Source organism: Peromyscus eremicus, chromosome 18 (assembly GCF_949786415.1).
Source record: "Peromyscus eremicus chromosome 18, PerEre_H2_v1, whole genome shotgun sequence".
NCBI lineage: Eukaryota > Metazoa > Chordata > Mammalia > Rodentia > Cricetidae > Peromyscus > Peromyscus eremicus.
In genome coordinates this window covers 43,462,541-43,485,245 of record NC_081434.1, presented here as the reverse complement: position 1 = coordinate 43,485,245, position 22,705 = coordinate 43,462,541, and the positions used below count along the sequence as shown (strand labels likewise).

General features: G+C 48.0%; 2 protein-coding genes across 3 annotated transcripts in view; one reads left to right on the top strand and one right to left on the bottom strand.

Annotated features, from left to right (window-relative positions):
- Positions 1 to 22,705, bottom strand: part of Syn3 (synapsin III) — a 410,018-nt gene that overhangs the window by 214,373 nt on the left and 172,940 nt on the right. The gene's annotated exons all lie outside the window — the stretch shown is intronic.
- Timp3 (TIMP metallopeptidase inhibitor 3) overlaps positions 17,737 to 22,705 on the top strand; it is a 46,722-nt gene continuing 41,753 nt past the window's right edge. The window contains exon 1 of the mRNA XM_059245153.1: positions 17,737 to 18,189. Within this exon, the coding sequence (XP_059101136.1) occupies positions 18,069 to 18,189 (121 nt within the window). The 5' untranslated portion in view covers positions 17,737 to 18,068. The remainder of the gene's footprint in view (positions 18,190 to 22,705) is intronic.

The following is a 22,705-nucleotide window of genomic DNA, read 5'->3' as shown; positions in this document are numbered from 1 at the left end:
TCCATCAGGATCAGAGGAAGAGGGGACCGTGAGGAAGGCTTGTGGGAAGAGCTGATGCCCACAGCAAGTCTTGCATGCTGAGGCGGGACTCAGAAGTGGGCAAAACTTGAAAGGGAATAGGTGGTACGGGCACTGGCCAGAAAGGCCAAGAGGCCTAAGGAATGGGGTCTGACATTTAAGTTTGATGGGGCCTGGGTTCTTTGCTTACACGTTTCTCATATTTTATTGCAAAGGGTCAAGTTATTTTATAGTGGAAGAGGCTTTAACACCCGTCGTGGTTCTACGGAGACCGGTGTAAACCTTAGTTACTCAGCATTCGGTTCTTTTGTTTTATTTGAGGCAGGATCTCACTATGCACCTTTGCTGTCTCAGCCTCCCGAGTGCTGGGATTAAAGGCACGTGCCACCACACCAGCCTCAATTTGTGTTGTGTGGATTCCTAGGAAAACTTCAAAGGGAAGAGGACTCTCTTTACCGTAGTCTGGTCTTCTAGAAATGACTGTTATTTATTATTTAATATTAAAACAAGCTCCAAACTGAAGTGGCTGGGAGGTAAATCGGGTGTGGTTTTGCTTTAGAAGATGTGTGAAAGGTGCCTGGTGTCGCCATTTCTAAAATACTGTCCTAAACAAACTGCTTAGAACATTTTATTTTAGCTCATGAATGGCTGTTCTAAATCTGTTGTGTGTTAGATATACTTTGAACAACCTCTTTACTTAAAATGGGGAAGTTTCCCTAATAAAAGTGTGACAATTAAAAAAAAAAAAATGGGCCGGGCGGTGGTGGCGCACGCCTTTAATCCCAGCACTCGGGAGGCAGAGCCAGGCGGATCTCTGTGAGTTCGAGGCCAGCCTGGTCTACCAAGTGAGTTCCAGGAAAGGCGCAAAGCTACACAGAGAAACCCTGTCTCGAAAAACCAAAAAAAAAAAAATAAAATAAAAATAAAATAAAATAAAAATAAAAAAAAAAAAAAAATGGGATCTGAGGCACAAGACCAAGGCAAGTTCAAGATACACCTGGAGGGAGACGTGAAGGACTTAATGCATGCATGGCTGGATGCTGAGCTTATCCTGAGGTTAAAGGAAGCTATGGGGGTTGGTAGGAGTTGAAATGTGGCCCCCAAGGAAATATTCAAGCCCCACCCTGCCTCATTTGCAAATGTGACTCTGGAAACTGGCTCTTTGCAGATGCCAGAGACTTAAAATGAGGTCATACTGGATTAGCATGTGCCCCAATTCAGTGATAGGTGTCCTCAAAAGAAGAGAAAATTTGTACATAGACACGGAGAATGGCATGTGACCAAGAAGACAGAGATTAGAATCAAGGAATCAGCATCTCCCAATCAAGGAGGGTCAGGAGTATAGAAGCCGGAAGAGGTCAGGGGTCATTCAGAGACACAGTCCTTCCTCCTTTGACTGTGAACTTCTGGCCTCCAGAAGCATTCTACCACCTAGTTTGTGGTATTTCACTACTGCAGCCCAGGAAAAGAGTACGCCCAACATCTCAATAAACCTTTAAAATAACTGGTGGAGAGCTGGGGAGATAGCTGAGTGAAGTGTTGGCCTTGTAAGCTTGAGGCCTTGTATTCTGAGTTAGATGCCCAGAACCTACATTAAACAAAACTGGTGTGGTAGCAAATGCTTGTAATCTCAATACCGGGAAGGCAGAGACAGGTGAATGCCTGGGGTTGCTGTTATCCAGGCTAGCCTCAGGGGCGGGTTACAGGACAAATTCCATCTCAATAAAAAGATGCAACATCTGAGGTTGTCCTCTGCCCTCCATATGCATGTATGCATACACACACACACACACACACACACACACACACACACACACACAGATAAATAATAAGCTACCACTTCTTATGTGCTCAAGTATTCACTCTGTATTCACAATAGCCTAAGAAGTAGATACTGTTATCTCCTTGTTTGACAGACAGGGCATTGCAGCCAGAGAAGTCAGGAACTTGCCTAATTCCACACAGCTGGTGCCTGATAGAGCTAGGTTGTGACTGAAGGGGTCTGGTTCCAAGTCCCTGCCCTGGGCCACCTTAGCACCAGAGCAGATGCTCTCTCGAACCACACAGTATTGAGTCACTGGTTACCACCCTCCCTGTGCACTACTCTACACGGCCTCCTCGGGGGTCCCATGAGGACTGAATAGAAAGAAACTATGAAAAGAATTTAGTCAACTGCAAAGTGCACTCAAGGAGGAGCTGCAGGAATTCAAAGTGGGGCTGGAGAGATGGCTCAGTGATTCAGTGCTCAATACTCAGCCAGGGAACCTAGGCTGAATTCCTAGTCCCCACACTGGGTGGCTCACAATGGCGTCCAGGAGGATTCAACGCCTCTGGCCTCTGTATGTGCATACCACACTCATGAGCACACACACACACACACACACACACACACACACACACACACACTATTTGTAAAATTAGTTGCCTTGGGTATTTTGTCGTAGTAATGGAAAGCTGGCTGTCATGATAGAGAACGGAGTCCCAGCTGCACCTGACATACAAGTTACTTCTCTGATGTTATCTATAACTATTCTTCTACTCTTTCACTCCATTGATGATCCAGGCTGGCCGAGTACCCATGCCCCACTCTTCAGTGGAATAACATAGCTGTCACAGAGGGAGCCGGTACAAGGAGCTTCCTCTCACGCAAGCTGTGAAAACTGTGGTTCCCTCCAGACCCCACCCCCTCAAGCAGAACGCAGGAGCATGGCACCCTGAGCTGAGCCTCCAACACCTTCTGCCTTGACTCCTGTTTTCTTTGGCCCACCCGTCTGCTTACACATTAAGCAACTCCTAGCTCCCTGCCATGGGATGCCATATCTAGTTTATGCTCCTCTGAGCTGCAATTTCTTGGGTCGCCACTAGCCCTACAGAGACTAGAGGAACATGTAATAGGGATTCCAGAAGTCTGTCCCTGTGAGTAACATGGCAGCCCATCAGACAGCCCCACACAGGATGAACTAGTGCTCAAGTGGACAGCAGCAACCAAAGCACCTCTGAGCAGTGGCTCTGCTTTCCTCTTCACATCCCCGCAGTCTCTGGTATTTTCCACCTAAGTGTGAGTGGAGAATTGTTGGCTGAGGACCCCGGAAACTGTCCACATCTCCACCCTTGGACGTCTTGCCACAGAGAGCTTTGCGATGGAGGGATTACACCTAGACCTCAGACAGTCACTGTTTTTGTTACTGGCTACGGGCCTGGTGGTTAAAGTGACCTTACCTATTTGGAATCTTGGCTCCACATCCCAGCCGTGTGACCTTGCACAAGCCCCACAGCCTTGCGCTAGGTACAGAGCTTCCTGTACTTGGTTTCTTTAGTCTAAAATGGGGGTGGTAACATCAACCCTAAGCTCTGGTTATCTGGAGTAGGGAGAGAGTAAGGAGAGTAAGTGTAGGTAGGGTAAGTGCTTAGTGTACTTGGCTCTGAGCACATGGAGAGCCAGGTTGTTGCTGTCTCTCCCCTTCTGTGTGCGTGTGTGTGTGTGTGTGTGTGTGTGTGTGTGTGTGTGTGTGTGTTCTTTTCCTCTCCATCACCTCACTTTACTTCTCCTTTCTCCCCTCCTATTTAAATTTTTGTTTATTTATTTTTATCAGCCATTGGCCTTTGGAAGATCCATGAGATTCTAGAAAGTCAATGAACTAACTCCTTACCATCCTTTAGGACCCAGATTCACAGACTGATGGAAGCCAGCTCTGGTTGGAAGGTTAAAGCCTGAAGCTCGAGACATCAAGCCATGTAAGACACAATCCTACATGTAAGCTCACAATCTTGCCCAAGGCCCTACAGCAGCAAACACACTAGCCGAGAAGACCCTTCTCCTGACTCTGTCTTGTTTCCCCATTGTGCTAACATGGTGCTTTACACGAGTCTACATTCAAAAATATCTTTGAGTGAGGGACTAGGTAATAGTTGAAAGTCCAGATCTTGAAGTCCAGGCTCTCCTGGACCCTGCCACAGATGAACTAACTGTGTGGCCTTAGGCACATTCCCTAGCCTCTCTGGGTTTTAGTTTCTTCACCCACAAATTAGGAAGGGTTGATGTGCTGACCTCACAGGGTTAGGTTGAGACTTAAGGGATTTATCAGTATCTGGCCTAGTATACACTAGTATACTTAGTATACACTATATATTATTTTCACTGTTGATCAGTTCAACCAAGCCCACAGTATAATTGATACTTAATGGTCTTCTAGTTTGTTCTCTGATAGTTTCCCTTCTCTGAGGCCTGCCTGGGATTCCTGGGTAGAGAAGCTTAGCATTTTGTATGGATCTGCAGCAACACACATTTCCCTTCCCCTTTCTCTTTAGTTCATTACAGAATGGTTGTCCATTAGCAGTGCAAGTGAATGGGCTCCACACCTCACAGGGACACTTTTTCCCCTTCCACCATCTCAGAGGACTGGTTTTCCTCTTGCAAAATTGTTTCTGAAGGGAAAATTCCATGACAAGAAGGAGAACAGACAGGACTCTAGGCCTTCACGTGCCTACAGAAGGAAGCTGGCTTCCCTCTGTCTGTGGGTCTGGACCCTGAAGGATGGCCATGTGTTTGTCTCTCCATTTTCTGGGAAGCCATTTGAATCTCCTAAAGTCAGCAGGACTGGACACCTTCCTCAGTCAGCAGTTCTGGGAACTGAAGATCCACAGGAAGAGGCGCCCTGTCTCAGCTTTCAACGGAGGCTAGCCCTGACCCTGGAGCACTTGTCCCCAGCCCCCTTCCTGTGTTTGGGGCCCCTTGGAAGATCACTAAGGTCTTCCTTGGTTTTGCTTCTGCCTTGATGACAGGTCTAAGTTGCCTGGCTGCTTTTCCCAGGGGTTTGTGATACAGAATGAGAGACAGCAGCTTGTGGCATCGTGTCAGAGACACGGGGACAAATGGGCGGCAGGAAGCAGAGTAGACTTGTCTTAGATCCTGGGCAGCTGCTTCTAGACCCCAGTAGATGAAATCCTGTGGGCCCAGAGCTCCAAAGGTTTCAGAAGTTGGGAGTGTGAAATTTTCTGAATGTCTGTCAAAAACCAATGCTGTGTTCAAACCAAATCAAGCCCCAAGGCTGCTAGTTCAATTAAAACAAACAAACAAACAAAACATCTGACTTAGAGAGCTCACGAATGCTTTACTGCTTCCACTACAGCAAGTATTTATAACTAGTCTCTGAACTCCACAATTTTCAGGACTTTCCACATTCTAATTACTCCATCTAGAGAGTGAGCCCTTGTAACCCTTATGATTCTTGTTCTTGGCAGTCATGGTCTATGTAATTCCGTTTTCCTGAGTGTGGCAGAGATTGTGGCATGAATAGAATATGGCCAGAGTGACAAGATATACATGGTTCTGTGAACATGATTGTAATATGTGCCTCTGTGAACACAATTGCAATGCCTGCCTCTGTGAACATGACTGCAATGCCTGCCTCTGTGAACATGATTTCAATGCCTGCCTCTGTGAACATGACTGCAATGCCTGCCTCTGTGAACATGACTGCAATATGTGCCTCTGTGAACACAATTGCAGCCTGCCTCTGTGAACATGACGGCAATGCCTGCCTCTGTGAACGTGAATGCAATGCCTGCCTCTGTGAACATGATTTCAATGCCTGCCTCTGTCAACATGATTGCAATATGTGCCTCTGTGAACACAATTGCAGCCTGCCTCTGTGAACATGACTGCAATGCCTGCCTCTGTGAACATGACTGCAATATGTGCCTCTGTGAACACAATTGCAGCCTGCCTCTGTGAACATGACGGCAATGCCTGCCTCTGTGAATGTGACTGCAATGCCTGCCTCTGTGAACGTGACTGCAATGCTTGCCTCTGTGAATGTGATTGCAATGCCTGCCTCTGTGAATGTGATTGCAATGTCTGCCTCAGGAATCTTTCTTTCATGCTGGCTTTGAAGAAGGAACTTGTCACACAGTGAAGCTGCCTATGGAGAGACTCACATGACAAGGGACCACTGAGGCATGCCAGACCACAACCAGGGAGAAAGTGGATGTCTTAATTACTTTCCTATGCTGTGATAAAGCACAATGACCATGGTGACTTGTAAAAGAAAGCATTTAATTAGGCTCATGGCTTCAGAGGGCTGAAGTTCATGATAGTAAGTGAAGGAGCAACTGAAAGCTCACATCCTGATCCATAACCATGAGGCAAAGAGAGTGAGCACTGGAACCTTTAGAAAACTTCAAAGTCTATTCCCCAGTGACACACCTTCTCTAACAAGGCCACACCTCCTAATCCTTCCCAAATAGTTCCATCACCTGGGGACCAGATATTGAAATATACAAGCCTATGGGGACCATTCTCATTCAAACCATCACACTGAGGAACTGAAAGTTGTCAACAAACACACGAGGAGTCGGGAAACAGATCCCTTCTCATTGGAGTCCCAGAGGAAATGGGAGCCCTGGGTACCATCTTGGTTTTAGTCCTGTAGAAGACCCAGCGAAGCAATGGCTGAACTCTGACTGGCAGAAATCAGAGGATGAAAGAAAGTGTTGTAAACCACAAAGTTACTGATACATTGTCACACAGCAACATGGAACTGGTCACAGTGGGGGCTCACCTCTTATCTACCAACTTCTGGAACTCTTTAATACATCCCTGGCTTGTGTGAGACCCAAGTCCTTCAGTAGAACAGCAAATCACAGCAGCCTAAGCATACTGCAGGAGGCGTGTCCTCAAAATGATGTCAGTGATTTCCCCCTGGCATAAGAGAATACATGCATGCAGATGTTCTCACAAACATGGTTTTGAGCTCCTAGTGTATACAAATCACTGGTCTAGCCAGGCGGTGGTGGCACACGCCTTTAATCCCAGCACTTGGGAGGCAGAGGCAGGCGGATCTCTGTGAGTTCGAGGCCAGCCTGGTCCACAAAGTGAGTTCCAGGACAGCCAGGACTGTTACACAGAGAAACCATGTCTTGAAAAACAAACAAACAAAAAAAACCAAACCCCCCCAAAAAAAACCCCAACAACAACAAAAAACAAAAACAAAAACAAAAACAAAAACAAATCACTGGTCTAGATCTTGTGAGGCAGAAGAACTAAATCCCCACAGTAACTGGGAGTGGTGGGAAGACCTACACCTACTGGTAATGTCTTGAACTTGGAATCCTCCTACCTCAGCCTCGGGAGTAGTTGGCAATACAGACATGGACCGCTAGGCCTGGGTCCATCTAATTTTTAAATCCAATGCTATATGGGTTCTTACTATAGGATGTGATACACAGGCAGTATTGGAAAGGGAAACATATCACCTGAAATTCCTTACCAGCCCTAGGCATCACCACTTATCATTCGACTTTCAGGAAATGAGTGGCCCTTGGTGACCTTCCTTCTCAGGGCAATACACCTGGGTGCCTGTCCAGGGAAAGGGGAGAGACGTTGACACAAATCAAGACCCCTTTCACTTCCTCTCTCCTCTCCCCTAGCTAGATGCCAGCACCTCTACCCTGCATCTAGCTAGACAGGCATCATAAGATTGCCATTCCCCCACCCCCAAAAGTTGGCTCCAGCTCCAGGCCTCTGAGCCGCCTTCAAGTTACTGTAAAAATGCAAAGTATTCCAGCCATTTTAATTACTGGGAGTTGCATAAGCCAGAAACCAGTTTATTCAAAGGAACAACAGACCAAAAAGGAAAAAAAATATTTCCACCATGCCTTCAGGATCTCTCCTCCTCCTCCCTGCCACCAGCCTCCAATCACAGGCTCCCAGGCCTCAAAAGGCACCTCAGGTGTGTGCAGTCTCTCTAGCGTATACTGATATGACATCAAATTCTTTTCTTTCCCTTGTAAATACTTGAAGCAAAGCAGTTCCAAGCACCTTCAAGTAGTTTGGAAAGTTACTGGTCAAAGTTACTTCTCTAGACAGGCCGAAGACTTCATTGGACTCTGTATCACACATGGAAAGAGTGCAGCTATAAAGCAGAGACCAGTGGGCAATGTGGGTCTCTTTGGGCACCAAGTTAAGAGGCTTTCAGGTCCTGAAGCATGGAAATGACTTCACTATATGATTCTTATAAAAGGAACGAATCCAGTCACAGTATTCCAGTGATTCTCTAGTTTGGAAAAGAAATACTTTATAGAGTGCTGTGTGGCTGGAGAATCATCCAATCCCTTTTGATTCTTCAGTAGCCTCTGATCAGTTGGTTACCTGAATCTAACCCCAGCTTGCTGAGCATATGCTGTGTCTCAGGCATTGGGATAAGTGCTCAGAACTGAAAACGCAATTAGCCCAAGCCAATTCTCACACTTGGTAGAGATGCACAGGACCCAGCATTATGAGTTGAATGTGAAATGTTCTCCACAGGCTTGTCTATTTGAACATGTGGTCCCTAATAGGTAGCACTGTTTCAGGAGGATGTGGAACCTTGGAGACATGGGCCTACCCGGCAGAAGTAGATCACTGAAGGTGGGCCCTACAAGTGATAGCTGATCCTGATTTTGCTCTGAGCTCTCTGCTTCCCAACCCTCCAAAATGTAACAAAGCCGTACCACAAACTCTTACCTCTGTAGAGAAAGCCTCTCAGATACCATACCTTCCCTGCTGTGATAGACCCATGTTCCCTGAAATCTGGGGCCAAAACAAATCTTTCCTCACTTAAATTGCTTCTGTCAAGTACATGGTAAGGAAAAAGTAATTAATATACCCAGAGAGTGACAATCCAAGCAGTATGATAAATTTCAAGTTGGGTCATCCTGATGAACATCCAGCTCAGGAGGGAGACGGTGCTTGATGACAACCCTGACTGAATGTTGACAGTGCTGTTCAAGGATGCTAAGCTGGTACCAAGCATTTTACCCCATCTTTTCGATGTCTCAGTTCATTTATTCATGACATCTCTAAGGTAGGGACTAATGCTGTCCCGATATTACAGACAAGGACACTGAGGCATGAGGAAGTAAAGGCACACACCCAGGGTTTTACCATTAGGAAATAGCAACAGTGAACCTGTGAATATTTAGCAAGTGGCTCTCTGAGACAAGAAGCCCTGATTTGTAGTGCTGACCAATTTCCGTGGTGTAAAAACTCCCACCACAGTCAGTTACAAGCTACACGGTGCTGCCACTGAGTGCAGAATTGAGAAAATGCACAGAGCACAGCACTAGGTTATGTCACCGTCTTGCAGAGAAAAATCAATGGAAGAAACCTCTAACGTATGGAGCTGGAGGCAGTAAAGTGCATACACGCTTGTCTTCTGACAACTTGACTCATGATTTTATTCCTTTTTAAGATGGTGGGGAAATGACACTTGCTCAGTAGAGACCATACTCCAGATTTTGCATTTTCATCATTTCCTGAGCTACTGAAGCTTAGTAAACTTCTCTCTTGATATGTTGGGCAGTAGCAGTGAGCATAAACCCTAACAGGCCCCCATCATGACAGTGAGCCAGTACAGTGGCTCTGTGGCTGAGTCTCTGTGGCTGAGCTCCAACATTTGGTGGGTCAGGTATATTACATGCAGTTGGGATTATGATATTTTTAACCAATGGTGAGTTTATTTGGATATATCCTCATTGTAAGTCAAGGAGTATCTGTGATTAGGAAATGATGAAGTTTAATGTTAATTGCCCTTGCTTTGAATAAAATGTATTTAATTTTTGGTTTTTGTAATTACAATTTTAATCATGACTATGTTTTACAACTGACTTAGAGAACTCTAGAAAATGTAGCAATGGATTCTACCGAGCCAATGTCAGCCAGCTCAGGCACACCCCAGGGACTCCAGGACCCCATTCTTCAGCATCTCAGCAAGCAAGAGAAGTCCAGGTAAAAGGTGAAAAACCTTAGTCAGAGCAATTGAAGACTCTGAAAAAAGACCTAGAAGATGGAAATGGAGGAAAGAAGAAAAACAATAGCAAAATGCCTTCATTGAGCCTCAGTTTCCCTGATTATAAAGTTGGCATATAGGGATGGGGCAACGGCTCAATAGACAGAGTGTTTGCTGTGCAAGCATGGGTACCTGACGTCAGAGCACTAGCAGTAATAGAAGAAAGCCAGGTATGGCACAGGCCCGTAATCTCAGTGCTGGCGAAGCAGAGATAAGCAGATCTATGCAGCCCACTAGCTGGTCAGTGAGCCCACCTGAATCAGTGAGCTCCAGGGTCAAGGGGAGGGACTGTCTCAAAGGATAAGTTGAAGAGTGATATAGGAAAACAATTCCTGTCAACCTTGGGCTTCCACACCATGTACCACACACACACACACACACACACACACACACACACACACACACACACACGTAAACTATTATTTAGGGTTGGGAAGGCTGAAGAAGACATCCAAGTACAAGGTCTTTGTAGAAGTTTATAAATAATGTTACCTCATGCCTACAACACACTTTGTGAATGGCCTCTTGGGCAAATTCACTGTCACCAAGGATGTCTTGAGAGATGCTGCTTTTAAACACAAGGCCCCAGAGTCAAGTTCAAAGACATTTACATGATAGGCAAGAACAAGTTGTTCTTCTAGAAGCTTCAGTTTTAGATGTTTTGTTTCCATCAAAAGTACCTGAAAACAATTCAGAAGCCAATGAACTGCAGTATTTCCAGAGCCAAACGCGTCTCTGGAAGGATGAAGGCATGATAGATCTTAAACCAAAGGTTAAGACCAAAGAGACCACAGTTGGTGGTGTGAGCCCAGCCATCATCACCATCCAGTGAGGTGGGCTTTTGGCAGTGGACACTGCTTCCATCAGAAAGAAAATTAAAGGGCTGCTGAGCTGACTTGGGGAGTGAATGCACTTGACACTAAGCCTGACAACCTGAGTTTGATACCCAGGACCCATATGTTGGAAAGAGAGGACCAACTCCCACAGGTTGTCCTCTGACTGCTACATGTGTGCTGTGTTGCACACAAGCATACACACACACAATAAATTTAAAAAGCTATGATTAAAAAGAAAGAAAATTTCAAAGTGTTTTGTCCAGAAGTTCCTCTTAGGATGACCTCAATCCTTATTATAATTCCATACCCACCAACTCAACATGTTCTCCTGGTGAGGAGGTGTGGGGCTCTCTTCAAGTATCAGAATAATAAGGGGTCCCATCCATACGGGCTCTCAGCCTACCTCTCAATCATCAGTCTCACAGGAGCAGGGACAGTGGTGCTGGGGCTAGCTATCCTGCTGGCTCTTATGAATCGGTTGTACCCATGACACTGCTCACCTCTGGGAACCTCTCTGAGAATCCAAGTTCAAGGAGCTGGACCCTAGAACCTCCCATGGTAGCTTTGTGACGGGGATACTGTTACCTCCCCCAACACACATTTCCCCTCAGTCATCGGTTAGCCTCTTCTTTCAGTATTTGCTAAGTGCCTACTGTGTGCAGGTGCTGCATTGGGCATTTGAGAAGCATCCAGGTTTGCTTGAGTCTAGAGGAGAATCAGACATTTCAAACACTAGGGAGACGGGCTAGTCTTCAGATGGACCGCTGAAAGACCCATTGGAAGTGGGGCATAGGGAAGAAACAGGAGCGTCAGCAGACATTCAGAAGCTGGTGGCTGTAGCTGATTCCCGGCAGATAAAGCAGAGGAGGGAGGACAGGGGGCATAAAATGGTGCAAGTTGGCACTGGGGTAACAGACATTTAGGGCGAGGCTAAGGACAGGTCTGCTGCTGTGTAACTGTGGGGTGGCAGTCACATGATGTTCTACATGAATGGTGTCACCTCCAGCGGCAGCCTGGTGCCATGGGAAGAGGCAGGTCAGAGAGGACCTTGTGTGTCTTTGGAGTTTAAGACTTCATTCAGAAAGCCACGGACTATGAACTGATGATCACTTGAAGCAAAGCCTAGTATGGCTTCCGGTTTCTAGTTGAGAAGGTGGTGGGTAGCTGCAAGGCAAGAGAGGAATCCGACAGAAAGGCCTCTGGACAGCAGGGCCAGTTAAAGGGCTGTTGACACTGTCTGGAAAGAATCTCCAGGGTACAGTCAAGGGTGGGAACCGGGAGAGTGGGAAAGAGGGAAGGCGAGGCAAGATGTCCAGTTCAAGACTCTCTAGGACATGGTGAATGGTGATGTCATTAGAGGGAATGAGTAATGCTGGAAGGGACAGAAGGAAGGAGACAGTGAGTTCAGGACAACTGGAGTCTGATTAGGTCATGGGATTTGCAAGTGGAATTGTCACAGGGGGATGGACAGGGCAGTCAGGAGACCAGGGGGACATTGTTGCCTTGTCAGTCTCATTCCAGTGTATACAGCACATTGCCCAGTCAAGGCCAGGAGAGAAGTGGGATTAAGTAAGTGACAGGGGAGGCTGAAAGGGAAGGCAAGGATCTAAGCACAGAAAACGGAAGAGCTGGGAGTCTGCCGCTGAGGCAGAAGGTACCTGAAAAGGGGTAGAAAGTGACAGGCCAGAGGCAGAAGAACTTCCAGAGTCAGGTGTCAAGAAGGATGTGACTCACAGTGTCACACACCCTTTGGAATCTTCACCATAGGACAAACCAGTTCCAGCTGCATCAGGCTCCACCAAGTCGAGCTCACAGTACCTTTACAGAAGCACGATCTCCAGCCCAGTGTGGTAGGAGCCTGACCACACGTCCATCTCATTCTTTCCCTGAGCCCCAGCAGTGATGGCACAACCCTGTGTGGGACTGAGCCCCGTACCTTCAGAGAAGCCACGGAGGAGCTAACTCCTCATTGTTAAAGGCGGAGTGCAGGAACCCCAAAGGCATGAGGAACACATTAAACCAGGCTTGCGGGGAGGCTCTCCACCACCTCACATTATCCTTTGCAGAAATAATTGACTGCCTGAACATACAGTCATTAAAAGAAAACCAAGAACTGGAATATTTAACTCTACTTCCCATTTCCCACCACCCCAGAAAACAGGACACAAAATGTCTCTACCACACACATGTGTTTTCTGGCTTAAAATTCCTGGGAATAGCTGTCTATGGAAAGAAATTCGAAAACCTCAGCGTTCACGTGAACACAGCCAGGGGTCTTCACTTCCCTGGCAGGGGTAGGGGTTAGGGAGCTGGGGTGAGAAACGCCCTATAATTTCACTGCCCTGAAATTGGTTCCAGATGGAGGCTGGGAAAGGTGTTTACTCCCTGCTGGTACTGGGCACGGTGGCGTAAACCTGAAGCACCCACCTTCTTAGGCTCCTAATCGCCCCGTGTTGGGCAGCAGCTCTGCTGAGGGTCTGGCTAGGGCTCCTGCTGATGGGTGGACCAGGCTGTCTGTTGCTTGGAAAAGGCTATTTTGAATATAATGACTTTCACATGGACTGTGGGTTTGGGGAAAGGCATTGTGGTTAGGGTCTGGGGGAAGGGGGAAGCTGAGGAACTTCCCTATGTGGCAGTGGTCCTGACCTAGGCTTGTCAGCACCTTCTCCGGGTTGAACTTCCAGAGCCCCACTTGGTAGAGGGGAACTGTGGCAACCTCCGCTGTGTTCCCAGACCTTCCCAGGGCCCCCAGATCAGTGATTCACAAGTGTGTCGCTTCCCAAGGAAGCCCCAGCCCAGGGGTGGAACGGCTCGGGCAGCTGTGGATCCAGACGAGATGTTGACTGAGAGCTTTGTGTCAATCAGACCGGAAGAGTTCGCTTTACCCACTCAAGGCACCGGCACCCCACTGCCTGGTGTGGATCTGTCCCTCTCCAGGCTTCTCAATGAGACTAGCAGGCTGAAGGCTCCGAGAACCGGTGTTTTCTGGCTTACAGCGCCCCCTAGCATTAGCCAGAGGGATAGGCTCGATGAGCCCCGCTGACGGCGGTCACCTTCCAAGCCCAACACTGGGCAGCAGGACTTGTACGGACCTTTGGATCCACGCAGCCATAACTGAACTGAACTCTGTTGCCAATGCTCTATCCTTAAGGGGCTTATACTTCAGGAAGGGAAACAGGCAGATGAGCAACCATATCAGAGCCAGCTACGTGAGAAAAAGAACACAACAAAGCGTTGTGGGGAATCCTGTAGAAGGGAATGAAGAAGCTATACTAAGGCGGTAACGTCTAAGCTGAGACTGGGAGGGCTTGAGAGTCCAGTAAATTTTGTTCGTGACCCTTTAATGCTTCCAATCCAAAAGACAAACAGAAAGACGAATTGGTAACTATAAGAGACTCCAGCAGAAACAAGACCCCAAGTTTCTCCTGCTCCATTATCACCAAGTCTCCACTGGCATTCTTTGTTTTAAGCCCTGTGTCTTGGAAGACAGAGTAGGATGGGAGAGCAAGAAAAGACTGAGAATGTGGTGGATGGGCCTCAGTCTTGGGCATGTTTGTTTGATGTCAAACCTGCTCACATGGCGAGATCTATCTTCCTTCACAGCCATTCACCTTGTCTTTGAAATTTCCCAGGGAATAGTAGACTTTTTTTTTTTTTTAATTACTAAGGGGGCATCTTGCTGGGAATCATAAAGTTTAATTTTTTTATCGAATAAACATGGAGATTGGTATCTGAACAAGAGAAGTGACTTGTCCACTGAATTGGGAGCGTGACTATTCAGCAGGCAAAAGTTTTCCAAAGGTACCATGTAATAAATTAGAAAGGGAAATTCAAACACAGGCGGTAACCCTCTTAATTGCACAGCACTGCAGAATGCTGGCCAGCTCAGAAGGGTCTGTTAGTGTAGTCAAGAACTCCTCAGCAGTGTAGGTAGCTTTCTGTGAGCCAACTTTGGGGCATGGAAATACATCTATCACATGCCTAGCCTGGAAGACTTAGCCCTGTGGATGTGATGTAGACAGAAACTAAGGAATCCATGTCCACAACATGAACTTGGCTCTGCCTCTAGCTGACTGTGGGATGCTGGGTAAGTTCTTCCATCCAAACCTTATTTTTCTGGTGTAGAACATGAAGATGAACAGTCTCTGAGCAATTTTGTATCTTCTTTAGATCTCTAAGCAAATACCTGCTACAGGATCTACCCTCTGAAATTTGATGCACAGGAAGTGGACATGCCCTCACCTTCCCTAGAAAAGTTCCAACGGAGGGACCAAGCGAGCTTGGTAGGTCTGAGGGCAAGCCACATGTTGGTTGAAGCTTCTTCAGCTCACCCCAGATTTGTAAATCTGCCATTGTTCTCAGATATCAGAAGAAAACAGGAGAGCTATTATCTCCACTCAATCTTGCTCACTAAAAAGATAAGAAAAAGCAATCCTCACATATTATTAGTCTGGTGGACAACCTAATGTCCAGATTGATGGCTGCGAGGTCTGCCTGCTGCAAGACCCACACGAGGACTCCAGGGCACCCTCTGTCTCGATCCCAGGGTCACGACTAAGCTGACCTTGCAGAAGTGGACAGAGAAGAGCCTATCAGTCCAGGCAGAAGAGAAGACTCCCGACCAGAATGCTCTCTGTGTTCTCAGATTCGAGGCGAGCCAAAGTAGAAGAATTGAGAGGAAATAAACCCCAATTAGCACCTTTCAGGAAGGAAAATAATCAGAGGACACCTACATCATGAGAAGGAAGTAGCTGCAGGAACAGGACACACTTCAGATGGCCTCTCTGAGGAATCCACTCTGTGACATGTAGCAGAAAGTAGCTGCTTGGCACTTGTCTTACGTCCCAGAAAAGGCTGTCCCTTGGAGAAAAAACAAACGGCACTTTGGACAAAACAGCCTTGTAGTAGGAAAGCGGAGAAGAGAGGGCCTCTAGGCTGTAAGATGTTTATCCCAAGTGGATTTGTCTACAAGCTCTTCTAAAGCCTTCCACATGACTGGCACAGGGCAAGGTTCAACGAACCTCTCAAATCCCACCAAGTATGTCCTCATTCAACCCAGTTCCTTAGAGTGGCCCCATGGTGTCCAAGGCTCAGGCCTCAAGTGGTTACTGGCTATATCCACACTCAAGTCTTCTGGGACCTTCTGAGGGCTAAAACAGCCTTGTGGCCAAATAGCTCAGGCCTCCTAGCGTCGGGAAGGGAAATAATATAAGCATATTCCAGGAGATGGGGCTAGAAGAGCATGAGGGGGCCATGGCACCATGGAACAGAATTAAGGAGAGGAGGGGCTTCAGAGCTGAGTAGGGATAAGGAAGAAAGATATGGGAGCTGGGTTCTCTTCTTTATAGTTAGAATGCTTGGAGGGAGTTTATAAAATGTTCTTAGAAGCATTTGGGAGGCTGAGGCAGGAGGATTGAGAGTTCAAGGCCAGCCTGGGCTACATAATAAGACCCTGTCTCAAAATAACAGCAGCAGCAACACCAATAAAAGACACAAAACAACCTAACAAGGGCAATATAATTATGACAATATTCTCTGCTTCTGCAAAGAGTCTCTTCTCAGGGATAAGCCAAGGGGTTCCCTTACATTTTCCTCTTTTTTTTTTTTTTTTTTGTTCCAAGTTTTCAGCATTTCTGTAGCTAAAACACACATCTCTTTCAACACTGGATAGAGCATAAGGCAGGAGAGGGGTTGCTCTAAGACCACCATTGCCAGTTAGATGGGACTGCGAAGTCCAGGGTCATCTGTCTCTTTTGATAAGAACAGTCCGCGAGAGAGTGTGACAGGAGCGCCCCCTCAGCTGGAAGGTACACGTGACACCTGTACTTGCTTTTCCTAACCAGAAGGAACAGAGTATGTAATCCTGCTTTCAAAACCATGTGGCATAGGCCAGGAGTGGTGCTGTATATCCTCAACTAGCAGTGGGGAGCCACGGCAGGAGGATTTGGGGTTTAAGGTCAGCCTGGGCTACACAGTGAGACTGTGTCTCGAAAAGACAGAACAACAACAGTGTGTGTACCACACACGTACATGTCACAACCAAGAGGCTACTTAAAATGAGGTGGTAATAACGTTACCAATATCTTCTGTTAGTTAGGCATCCAGGATGCTTTTCTCCAGGATCCTGGCTAGTTTTCTCCAGGATCTGGTTTTACTCCACTTTTGGATTGCTTTACCTCAGAGTTCCCTGCTAAAGGAAAGACTGCTGTCTACCACCAGTGAGATCCACCATCGTACTCCCTGTTTACTCTATATTCTGTCCTTAGAGAAGACCCAGGCCTTTCAACTTGCTCTTCTCCTTGCCTGATGTCACCTCTGAGAACTCTTAGTGTCCCACAGACAGCAACGCCCTCTTAGTCACTCTTACCCAGGTCTACATCTATTCTAGTTTCCTTGTAGCACTAGAACGATCGCCCTGGTTGCAAGGGCTTTGCTCGGTGTCCAGAACAGTGCTTGGTGAATGATTCCACAGCTCCATTTACTCACACTGACAACTACCATAGCCAGTCCCAAAAGGCAGAGGGTGTGTGTGTGTGTGTGTGTGTGTGTGTGTGTGTGTGTGTTAGGGGCTGAGATAATGTCATCTACCCAGGTGTTTCCTCTTACTCTCTACTCTCTCTAAGGAAGGTAGGAAGGTGAAATTTTCTTCGAGGCTTCCTTCTAGACTTTTTCCAGGAGGCAGGACCAAGGACTCTAGGGCGTGGGCCACCTAGGTCCCTTGGAAGGGACTGTGCTGCCTGGCTGGATGGCTGGGAGTGAAGACTTGTTTGGGTCGAAGGCACTCGGAGTGCCGGTGGGCGTAGAGCGATGGGGCCGTGGGGCGCCGCTGCAGCGCACACTGGCCCAGGACGCGCCCAGCCCACCCACTCGAGTGCCCACAACCGCATTATTCCCTATAAGGATCTGAACAGTCCGGGCCGGCCCCGCCCTGTCGCCCCGCGCCCCCCGGCCCCGCCCCCTTTTGGAGGGCCGATGAGGTAATGCGGCGCTGCCATTGGTCGGAGGGGGCGGCCCCCGAGCTCCCGAGGGGCTGGGTTCCCCTTGAGCCCCTATATCACTCTGCAGCCCTGGACTCTGCGCGCAGTGGGCAGCGGGCAGCAGCCAGCGCCAGAGAGCTTCTTCTCCCGCTTCTCCGCTCTGGTTCCCGATCCTTCTCCCGGAGGCCACTCGCTGGCTCTGCGGACGCGTGCTCCAGCTACCCAAGGCCACTTCGCCGCGTCCTAACCCGTCCCGCCGGGCTACTTGGAGGGCACTTTCCCCGAGCTCGAAGTTGCCCAGCGTGCACGGTCAGACCTGGCGAGTGAGCCCCGACTGCAGTATCCGCGCCAGCACTCGGCAACTTTGAAGAGAAGAGCAGCAGTCCCCGCAGCGGACCGCAGCGGCTACTATGACTCCCTGGCTTGGGCTTGTCGTGCTCCTGGGCTGCTGGAGCCTTGGGCACTGGGGCGCCGAGGCGTGCACATGTTCGCCTAGCCATCCCCAGGATGCCTTCTGCAACTCTGACATCGGTAAGCACTCTGGGAGGCCCCAAGCAAGCTGCACGCTGTAGCAAGGAGACTCAGTTTCCCTGGGCGGGGACTCCGCGTGGGGAGTTGCCTTGCAGAGGGAACTCAGTGTCCTAAAGGTCTCTGGCAGGCAGGAGTTGAGCGTGGTCCCTGCTTGACGTCTAGAAAATTTCCCCATTGACTCTTGAAGGGAAAAGAGATGCAAGAGGAGGGTGGGAGAAGGTTCTGAAAAGTTGGACCGCCAACTGAAGCGCTGGGACCTCGAGTACTCTTTAAGAGAAGTTGCCCGCTTGTGCGGGCGGAGTTGCTAGAGAAAACTCCTAGCTTTCAGAGATTGCTTATCTCCCGCGCCCTTGAACTTCATTCTTTTCTTTGAGATCCAACCCAGCCTAGCGGCAGGCTCTCCCAGCAAGTGCTAATGGAGCTTCTTGCCTGCCAAGTTTGGGTGGCTGGAAAGGGGGGTGGCGGCGGCGGTGGTGGTGAAAAATACACATAAGAGAAAACTGTAGGGTTGACCCCCCCTGGGAGACCTGCATCTGAGTGTTGATATCTGGCTTGAGGTGACTGTAGGGGATCACTTACCACATAGCTGTGAAAATTCACAGGAAGGTTATTGTTACTATTATTTTTTTCTGTCTTGGATATATGTGCCGAGGGAGAGTGAGCAATGGGGAAAGCAGATTTATCATCAAAAGAACAAAGATGCCAAGGGCCTCATCACTTGTGACGATGGTCTCAAAGAGACTGTTGGCTGATTAGAGAGACTTAATAAGAAGCAGAGCCCACTGTCCAGAGGGCCGGAAGAGTGCTGGGGACACTTGTGTTTGGAGGGGCCCCAGGTGGAGTGGAAGCTGGAAAATCTCTCTTTTCTCCAGCTCCTACAGCACCCGGTCCAATGCCCCTGCGTTGCTTGCAGGGTTTGCAGGGCAGGGGTGGGACACGAAACTGCCCTTGGCCTGTGTCGATTCAGAGGTGAAGAATGGAGCATGTGTGTTTTAAGTATGGTCATAAAGGAGAAGGAAATTTTCCACTGGGTCTTAGGTGAGGGATTCCACTCTGCAAGTATGTTGTGGTGAGGAGGGGGAGGGGTGGCGACCTGGTTGAGGTTGGAGAGTCACTGCTGGTGGTTCAGGCCAACCGGTTCAGGCCAACCTAGGGGGAAATCTGGGAGGTGGCTATGGTGGCCAGGTCAGTGGAGTTGGCAGCCCAGGGTGTTTGCGTGACCTGCAGTCACCCTGTTGGAGGTTTCCTGGGACCTGCAGGCACACACCCTTCCCTGTCCTTGGATTGCTGGGAAGCATCCTTTTGGATTGCTGGGGGCCTGGGAAGGTTTTCTCGAGTCTCCTGAGTGCCCCCACCCAGATTCCTCTCGCTTTTCTCTCCTCTCGCCTGCCTGGGACATTCCCAGCTAGTTAGTTCTGGTTTTGCTCAGCCTAGAGCATGCTTCTGGACTGTGAGCTAGCAGGTGGAATCCGGGTGTTCTTTCTGCTTCCCAGTGGGCTGGGTGTACTTAGTTTGACTTTGTAGTATGTCTAGGGGAGAGAGGGATCTCATCTCTATTCCAGGAGCCTATTGCCCAGAGGTTTCTACCCTGAAGTTCATGGGAAAGTAACAACATGAGCCAGTAGATCCTGTTCCCAGTGGGCTTTCCTGGAATCAGCCCATTGCTTCCATAAGGGCCCTACTCTAGTTGGGGACTGATGAAGTTTCTTGTAATTTCTCTGGATTTATTCAAGAAACGGCTTCTTCCTCTTAATACACTTCTCAGAGAAAAGTTAAGTTACCAAGAAATATGCCAAACCCAGAACAGTGTAGTAGCAAGAAGAAAAAAAGAGAGAGAGCAAAAGAAAGAAAAACCTTTGCTCTGGCAGGGATCCAGACTCACTCAGTCTTTAGTTTGGTGCACTGCACAAGGGATGAGATAATGCTTTTAAAAATGGGAGGTGTGGGTGTGGGCCTGCCGCCTTGTTGACCTGCTGCCTGTCGGCAGACACCGCGGCCTCCAGTAGATGGCTCCCAACTGTCCTCTGGACACTGGAGCCCCCTAAGTATGCTCAAGCTAGCCTGCCACCTTTCTCTTCTAGAACCTTCCTGCATGGATTCTCATCCTGGCCAGATGCCATGTTGCCAGGGAAGGGCATAGCATGCCTAGCTTAGCCCTTAGTAAGCCCCCATCACCACCCCACAATGGCTTCCCCTCGCCTGTCTCTTTATCCACGGGTGTCTCTTTTCCCTTTCTTCTCCAAAGCCCAGGGGACTGGCACAACCTTCTGGGTGAGGAGGAGTTAAAAGGTGTTTCTATGGCAACTGCAGGTCCTGCACCCTATCAAAGTGTTCAGAAGAATAAACTACATGGGGGCTTATCAGATACACTGTGCGGCAAAGAAAGGGACTTGGCAGCAGTCACCTCACGTGGGGCCCTCTCCCTGCCAGCCATTGCCCCAGAAACTCCTTCAAAACCTTGACTCTGAAGGGACAGGGGCTGGTGCTGGGAAGGAAGGAGGCAGCCCTGGCTAGGCAGATCTTGCTCTGGCAGCCTTAGTTCAGAAAAGGGTGGGTAATGCTCAGAGAATTCTGAAAATTGGAGTGGGGTGGTGCGTGTGTGTGTGTGTGTGTGTGTGTGGTGGTGGTGGTGGTTTCTGAAGAGATCGGAGTGGTAGAGAGAATTCTGCTTCAGAAGGCCAAACCCTTCTCTCTGACTCCATTCACAAGGAATAATTGGGCAGTGGTATTGGTGGAGGTAGAAGGGTGTCAGGGCTGCTGTCTGTGTGTGTGTGTGTGTGTGTGTGTGTGTGTGTGTGTGTGTGTGTGTACCTGTGAGTGTGCATACCATATGTACCAAGGCTAATAATATCTTGGGAAGCCTGGCCAGAGGACTGTTGTTGGGCAGAGGAAGAAAGGGAAGGAAGCTTTCAGACCTGTACTGGGGTGCAAGCATTTCAAAGATGTTTACTCCTCAGCAACCCTAAGTTAGGTATTGCACCCATTGCTCAGATGGAAAATATTGAGGCTGAACAAGGTTATGCTCATGCAAGGCCACCCAGCAGGGGTGAGGCATGCATTCAGTCACAGTTACGACACTTTACAACTCTCCTTGACCCCTTGACATCCTAAGGCAGGCATCTGCTCCTAAAATCGAAAGGGAAGGGACAGATGGTGTTTTCATCCAGATTAGGAAAGTTCTCAAAATTTCAAAAGCAGCTAAAATGGCCAGACGTTTTCATTAAGTATCATGTTTGCCAAGGAAGAATTGATTATAGTTTTATAACAGAACACCAGAGAAAAGAAACAAGGAGATTCCCTGTGTTCTTTGGTTGTTAGAACCAGAAAAGATTCTCAAAATCATTAGGCCAAGTTGAAAAAGTGACTGATTGTGTGCCACTGAGGCCAGCGAACAGTGAGGCTGATAGAAGCCAATTTTCCAGGATGCTCATGGGAGTCCATTAGAGACTCCCAGGGGAGGTGCGTGAGTGAGGACTGAGCCAGGGAAGAAGTCTGCAGAGTGGGTTCCTGGCGGATGCAGCAGGTACCCTCTGACTAGTCTGTCCTTTCCCCAGTCCCCGGACAGACAAGACTAGAACATGGCTGGGAAGTGGCTGTGGTTCTGCTGGGACAGCAGGAACCATTGAGCTCAGCTGCTGAATGGCACATTCCAACAGGTTCATTAATGAAAAACAGAACAACACAATTCTAGCCACTTTTGTCTTTTACCACTTCAGCCTACGGACACGAAGGCCCCTTCCTCCCACCTCTGTCACATTCAACTCCTGGGTGGTCTCTAGAGGCAGTGTGGGGTGGTGGAAGGGCACAGATGGGCCCAAACCCTCCCCCAGGGTCTTGGTGCCTTTGTGTTTAGGGATTTAGTGGATCCCTTTAGCCTTTGCTCTCCTCATTATGAAAAGATACAAGTAATTTGTGCCTTTGCAGACCTTTTTATTCATGCTTAAAGTTACAATGATGGGTGTATTTTATGTTCATCTCTCTTCGTATGCATGTCATTTATCCACTCATTTCTATCCGCCTACCTCTTACCTGTCTGTCTGTCTGTTTTCTATCTGTCTGTCTATCTATCTATCTATCTATCTATCTATCTATCTATCTATCTATCTATCATCTGTCTATTTATCTATCTATCTATCATCTATCTATTTATCATCTATCAATCAATCATCTATCTATCATTTTTTCATCCATCCACCTATATAAAAATCAGTTCTTTTGGGTCACTGCCTTGATCAGTGCTATGCCCTTCTATTATCCATATACATCCTGACATCACCTGTAGAAAATTTACAGCAGTTTTCCTCCATTAAAAGCTTGAAGAGTTAGAGGACTAAATCCTGGAATGCCCTTAGTGATGTTTTCATTCAATCATGTGCACCAGAGAGTTTTACCAACTAATATATGTATAGGTTACTTGATTCTTCTCTCTCTAGTATTCCACAGGATTACATGTTTTTAAAACCCAATGCTGAGTTTTAAAATAGAGTGGTTACTGTGTGCTAGGCTAATTAATATG